Genomic DNA, 7,500 nt, shown 5'->3' with positions numbered 1-7,500 from the left:
CAACATTTAATACATATTTAATATAAATATCATTATGATCTTCTAAAGGTAATATTTCTAGAGTCATATGAAAATCTCCTATAGAGTTTGATGCTAACAAATATAATAAATACAAACCAACAATAGCATTTTGTTTTTTACTTTTTGGTAAAATGTCTTTATAATCAAAATAATAAATAAATAATTGAGCTATATATATATTAAATGATTTTATATCTTTATTCCTTATGGATATAATAACACCTTTTTCTAATATTCCTCTTACTATTAATAATTCTCTTATATCCTTTTGTCCTATACATATTAAAGGGTTAACAGAAGATAAATGTATTATTAATAATTTTAATTTACCTAAAATTTCCTTACATTTATTTATATCACATGCTGTTGAAATACTTATATCCTCATTCAAATTTAATAAATTATCTAAATCATCATTTGTTCCTTCAATTAATTCTTTTTCGCTAATGTTATTATAACAACAAATCAAATCTTTATATAATTTTATACATTCTTCTAACACGTTTGACATTTTTTTTTTTTTTTTTTCTTAAAAAAAAAACACAATGGAGCAAAAGTATTATGATGATATAAAAAAAAAAAAAAAAAAAAAAAATATATATATATATATATATATATAAATTAATATATATATATAATATATATATATTTATTTATTTATTGATTTATTTATTGATTTACAAAATAAATAATTTTATAACATTAAAATTGACAGTTTTACTTATATTTAATGATAAAAGAAATTAATCTATTAAATTCTTCCCTCAATATATTATATCATTTTATATATAAGATGAAATATAATAAAATTTTAATTGTAAATATATTATAAATATTTTTTCTTTTTCCTTTTCTTTTAAATATATTTTTTTTTTCTTTATTGAAATATACAAAATATTACTGTGCATTAAACATGAAATGTATAAAATATAATATATATAATATAATATATAATATATAAAATATAAAATATGTATTAATATATATATATATATTATATTATAGAGAGAATGTAAAAAAAAAAAAAAAAAAAAAAATACATGTGAAATTGAATATGTTAAATATATATTTGAGTATGGTTTTATTCAACTCTTATGAAATATTAATTAATTAAAAATAAAGAAAATACAAAATGATTCATAATAATTAATATTAATATTATTGTAAGGAATATGCACATATATATAAATTCTTTTTTCGTTATATATATATATAATATATATATATATATATATATATATATATATATATATATATTAAATAAAGCCATAATATCTCCTTTTAATAATTAAAAAAATGTAGAATAACTTTTATCTAATTTGTAATTAAGTATACGTTTTTATCTTTCCTTTTTATTTATAATTATATAATTTTTTTTTTTTTTCCTTTGTCTATCATCTAGTTTATTTATTTTCTTTTTTTCCCACATAATATATAAATAAATAAATAAATAAATAAATAAATATATATATATAATATATATAATATATATAATATATATATTTTACTAATTATCAACTTTGAATTGTTTTAATTTTTTTTTATTGCAATAATGCATTCTTTTTGTAGATATAAAATAAATCTTTGATTTTTACATAATTAATATTTTTTTTTTTTTTTTTTTTTTTTTTTTTTTTTTCCTGCCTATCTATAATAGGTCATCTACAAAAATTATACAATACATACACAAAGATGTCCATCAAAAAAAAAAAAAATAAATAAAATAAAATAAAATAAAATAAATAAAATAAAATAAATAAAATAAAATAAAATATACATATATATTTATTTATATGTATATATTAAAATACCGAAGAGGGACATACACATGTGATATATAATACCTGATATTATTAAGACAATTATATATACATATATATATATATATATATATATATATATATATATATATATATTTTTTTTTTTTTTTTATTTTTTATTTTTTTATTTTTTCCATTTGTACGTCCTAAAAAAGAATGATAAATGCAGAGGGAAATAAATATGAACTACCAAAAGATGAGGAGATAGAAGATTTTTTACAAAAAGTAGAAGAAGTAAGCAATAAAATCAATGGGTTAATCAAAGGGACTATAAGTATTGAAGAGCTAGACAAAGAAGAGAAGAAGTTACGTTTAGAAAAAAGAATAAAAGAAATTAAGGAAGAAGAAAAAAAAGAATATGAAAAGAAAAGATTTCTTATGGGTATAGAAGGAAAAGGTAATGAAGACAATTATTTATTTTTTTGTTCTTTTTGTTTTATTTTATATAATTATGATTTGACAAATTGTGTACGATGTAATAAAAAAGTTATAAGCAAAGAAAAAAGGAAAAAGGAAATAAATGATAAAGTACAAAAGTATAAAATATTAAAAAATAAAAGAAATATTAGAAGAAATAGATGGAATACATATTTAAAAGAACAAGAAAAAAAAAATAATAAACCAACATATAAAAATTATACAAATTATGAAAAATGGAATCATTATGAACCAAGTTCAGATACATTTGATGAACATGAAAAAATGTTATGTCTACCTAAAAATAATGAACAATTCAAACAATTCGAAAATAAATTAAATCAAGATATACAAAAAAAAAAAGATAGACAACAAATTGCATATTCTATCAAAATAAAAGGAAATGAATATTTTAAACAAAAAAAATATATACATGCTATTGAATGTTATAATAATGCATTAGATTTATGTAAAGATTATTTAGATTTATATGTTAATATAGCCCTATGCCAAATTAAAATATATCAATATGAAAATGCAATACTTAATTGTAATCAAGTTATTCAATATTATAATACTTTCCGAACAGATCTCAAATTTAATCTATCCATTATTTTTAAAGCTTATGCAAGAAAAGCTCTAGCCCTTTTTATATTATTTCAATTTAAAGATTCATTAACAAATTTTACTCAAGCTTTGGAATTTAATAAAAATGATGAACAAGTCAATGAATATATACAAAAGTGTAAACATATTTTAAATGATCAACTTAACTCCCACTATGGTCAGAAGCAAATACAATATCTTTCGTGTGGTAATCCTTCTCATGCAAAATTAAAAAATGCACAAAGTGAACCAGAAGCAAAACAAACCAAACAAAATATAGAAGGTGAAAAATGTGTGGAGAATAAAAAAAATATGGAATGTGAGGAAAATAAAAACAATATAGAATGTATAGAATGTGTAGAATGTGTAGAATGTGTAGAATGTGTAGAATGTGTAGAATGTGTAGAATGTGTAGAAAGTGTGGAAAATATAAAAAATGTAGAATACAATAATAATGACACAAATATTCATATACCGTTCAATTCAAATAATCAAAATAATGCTTTCCTTTTACACAATTTAAAAAATTCAGAGATAAACAAAAATATCATGATGGAATTGTCAAAAAAAGATATTAATAAAGAACCAAACCTTTTTATCATCCATTTAAAAGGAATAAGAAAGAATATAAAAAAAGATGAAATAACAAAATTAATATTCTGCTCTCATGTATATGATTTAGAAAAGGAGGATTATAATAATCCGAAGCAATCAACAAAAAAAAGAAAATACATAACTATGTTATCTTTCTTTGCTGATAAACTGAATGATATATTATTCTATATAAAAAGGAAATCACAAAATAATGATTGCTTATTCTATACACAAAATATAAATAATAAAATTTTCAAAATAAACAAAAATGTTAAAAAATGTACACATTTAATTATTGATATCTTAATATTCATACTTGAAAATCATTTTTATTATGCAGATTTCTGCTTAAACGCTATCAAACCCATTTTTACCTTTTACTTTTTAAGAAATGTAAAAGTATCAAAGTGCCTCCATCTCTTATATTCTATCATATCTAATAATAATGAAGGAAAAAAAATGATTTGCCAAATGTTAGAAGAGAAACATATCATTTTAAAAGAACTATTTAACAAATTAAATAATTTTATCCTACATGAAAGAAACACATATACAAATGAAAAAATTAAAATAATGGAAAATTTAAAAACTCATATATTAACATGTACATATGTGAAAAAGTACCTGAACGTTCAGGAAATAAATGAATTAGCTAGCCAAAAGTCAGAATTTATGAAAGAAAATGAATATAAGAATATGGAGCACATGGAGGAGTACATAAAATCTAATGAGAAAGAAAAACTGGGATACAATACAAAAATAAATAAAGAGATGAAGAAAAGAAATAGTGATAAAAATTATGATAATATTTTATTATATGGTTATGAAAAAAAGAAGGAAATATGTATGTCTGTTTTGAAGGATATTATGTCTATTGATATGTTGAAAAAGGAAAATGAAAATAATAGATCATTAATAAATGAAGCATCAAAAGGTTCTTTATTTTGTAATATTAATGATATGGAAAAAAGGGTAGAAACATATATAAAAAATATTATGAAAAATACGATGAAAAATCAGGATGAAGAACAAAACGAATGTTTGACTTTGTTCAGTTTCTTATCATATTTAATTGTATTTCCAAACATTCTGAATATTATTGAAAAATGTTGCATGCAAAATATGATAAATATTATAATTTACATAAATGAAAAAATGTATGATTATAAAAATATGAAATGTAACTATATATTATTTTTATTAAATTTCGTAAGTCACATCAAAGTTCGTCCTTTTATATTGACATGCTCATTATCAAATATGCTTTTTTATATAGAGAAGAATGAAAATGATAATTTACTGAAAAATATCTTATCCGTACTTTTTAATTTAACAATAACATGGCTAAACGAAATGGATAGCAAGAATTTTATTGTTTTATCATATTATGGAGAAATAAAAGAAAGTACATTTCGTAAATTAATTAATGCTATGGAATCAACAGATAAGCGTGTGTGTGAATTGTCTATGATACTTTTATCTAGATTTTATTTATACATGTATTGTTTTAATGATAAAATAAAAGTACAGAAAAACATAAGGGATACTAAAAATAAACCAGATGATGTATTAGAGCAGGTGCCTTTAATATTTAACAAGGATGGTATAGATATTAAACATTTCTATGATGAAAAGACACAACAAAAAAATGAAAGTTTAATGAATAAATTAAAAGAAAAAATAAAGAAAGAAAATGAAAAATTATATGAACTAGATAATATATCATTTTTATATTTAAAAAGAAATATTATGAATTGTTTATCAATAGTAAATATACAAAATGATCTTCTAATAATAAATGCATGTATAAAACTTGTATACAATTTATCGATATATACAAATTTTATATTTAAAAATATAATATATGATCAAACAAATACAAATGAATATTACTTTAAACAATTAATAAGTCAAATTTCTTCTATCCTTTTGGATATTACACTGGACGAAAAAGAAAAGAATGTCAACAAATCAATATATGTATTAATAAATAATATTATCATGTTCTTTATTCAAAGCTTAAAATTTATTTGTATACATAACATCCATAAAGAAGAATCTATATATATCATAAGAACAATTCAAAGCATTATTCCTTATGCTATCAAAATTTCAAATAGTAATGAGAAAAAATTGAATAAAAATATTTCCATGTTTGTATCATATTGTTTTTTGAATAAGGATTTAAAAAAAACAATACTTGAGTTATATGATAATGATATAAGGAAAGTGGAGCACTTAATAAAATAAAAAATAAAAATATATATATATATATATATATATATATATATATATATATATATATATGAAAAATAAAAAATACATATGAAAAATGAAACATATATATGAAAAATAAAATATATATAAAATATATATATATTTATATTTATTTATTTATTTTTTTTTTTACATTCAATTCCATATTGAATTATGTTACCTACAATGGGAATAGAAAAATATATCACAAAAGAAAAAATATATAATACAAAAAAATTAAATAATGTATATTCAGATGATGAATAATATGTGACTTAAATGTAATAGACAAAAAAATAAATACATATATAATAATAATGAAAATTTTTATTTTTTCTATTTTTTTATTTTTTTATTTTTTTATTTTTTTATTTTTATTTTTTTATTTTTTTATTTTTTTATTTTTATATTTTTATATTTTTATATTTTTTTATTTTTTTATTTTTTTATATTTTTATATTTTTTTATTTTTTTATTTTTTTCGTTTGGCCTTAACAATTTGATCATCTTCCCTTTCACAATTTTTAAGAAAAGTTGGGGAGGGGACCACGACACGTTGGGCACTCCAGTTTTATGTCCATCCACTGTTGCAAACACTTTTCATGAAAAATGTGGTAGCATGGAGTTACACAATATTTGTTAGGCTTTAATACTATGTCATACATACATATAACACATTCAGGTATTCCAGCTTCAAAATTGACATCGATAGTTTTATAATAATTATGAACATGTGGTAAGAGATCTATATTAACAAAATATCTAGGTCCATAAATTCTTTGTAAGAGCATATAGATACATTGTATAAATACAATAAAAATTATTAGTATGCTAAACATTGTATTAGATGTATCTATAAGCTGTGAGAAATTATCTAATTGAAATATATTATGTGGATATAAATAAATATAAATGGGTAGGTATAAACGACATAAGGATAATATAAAAACAAATTTAATATCTACCGAATTACGTTGTCCTCTCCATATATCTAAAAGTATTTGTGGTAACCAACATAAATATAATATTAATAAGATATATGGAAAAAAAGGGAAAACATAATAAAATAGAAGAATTAATAAAAAGATACTACCATAATAATATTTATATAATTTACTTAATTTCCTTTGCATATGTTCCCAACCTTCATTAACTTCATGTTGATGATTAGCTTTCCATACGATAAGTACATATCTGACTTCCATTATAGTAAATAATAAAAATTTTAACAAAATCATTAAAATAAAATGTATTAATAATAATTTCGATAATAACACTTCATATAAAAGTAATAATGATTCAAATATGTCTATAAGGGAATTCAAACATATAGAAATTAAAGAAATCCTTGATGCTCCTGGAATAGATCCACTCGTTCCTATTTGACTCCAGAATAAACTTATTTCGATAATAGATTTTATATTAAATAAAATGGAGAAATTTAAAACTTTTGTGGAAATGTATTTTTTATCAATATCTATACCTTCAAAGGAAATCAACAAATTACAGTTGTTGGAATATATATATCCATCATAATGTGCATTAGTAACATGTTCGTTATTATTTTTGTTATGCCCATCATTATATTTATTATTTACATCATTATTTTTATTATTTACATCGTTATATTTATTATTTACATCGTTATATTTATTATTCCCATCATTGTTATTATTATTCCCATCACTGTTATTATTATTCTCATCATTATTTTTATTATTCCCATCATTATTTTTATTATTCCCATCATTATTATCAACATTGGAGGTATATTCCCTTTCCGTGT

General features: G+C 19.5%; 3 protein-coding genes across 3 annotated transcripts in view; 1 reads left to right on the top strand and 2 right to left on the bottom strand.

Annotated features, from left to right (window-relative positions):
- Window positions 1-532, bottom strand: part of PF3D7_0312300 (26S proteasome regulatory subunit RPN12, putative) — a gene marked incomplete at both ends in the record, with an annotated part of 915 nt that extends 383 nt beyond the window's left edge. Inside the window, one exon of the mRNA XM_001351160.1 lies at window positions 1-532. This exon is cut by the window's left edge and continues 383 nt beyond it. Within this exon, the coding sequence (XP_001351196.1) occupies window positions 1-532 (532 nt within the window).
- Window positions 533-1,997: 1,465 nt separating this feature from the next.
- PF3D7_0312200 (tetratricopeptide repeat protein, putative) lies at window positions 1,998-5,708 on the top strand (the record flags this gene model as incomplete). Its single annotated transcript, XM_001351159.1, has 1 exon — window positions 1,998-5,708. One exon carries the CDS (start codon window positions 1,998-2,000, stop codon window positions 5,706-5,708), a length of 3,711 nt encoding a protein of 1,236 aa, XP_001351195.1.
- Window positions 5,709-6,238: 530 nt separating this feature from the next.
- The window catches only part of PF3D7_0312100 (E3 ubiquitin-protein ligase), a gene marked incomplete at both ends in the record, with an annotated part of 2,511 nt that continues 1,249 nt past the window's right edge, over window positions 6,239-7,500 (bottom strand). Inside the window, one exon of the mRNA XM_001351158.1 lies at window positions 6,239-7,500. This exon is cut by the window's right edge and continues 1,249 nt beyond it. Coding sequence (XP_001351194.1) covers window positions 6,239-7,500 — 1,262 coding nt within the window.

This window comes from Plasmodium falciparum, assembly GCF_000002765.6.
Source record: "Plasmodium falciparum 3D7 genome assembly, chromosome: 3".
NCBI classification, from domain to species: Eukaryota; Apicomplexa; class Aconoidasida; order Haemosporida; family Plasmodiidae; genus Plasmodium; species Plasmodium falciparum.
This window is presented reverse-complemented; position numbering and strand designations above follow the sequence as displayed.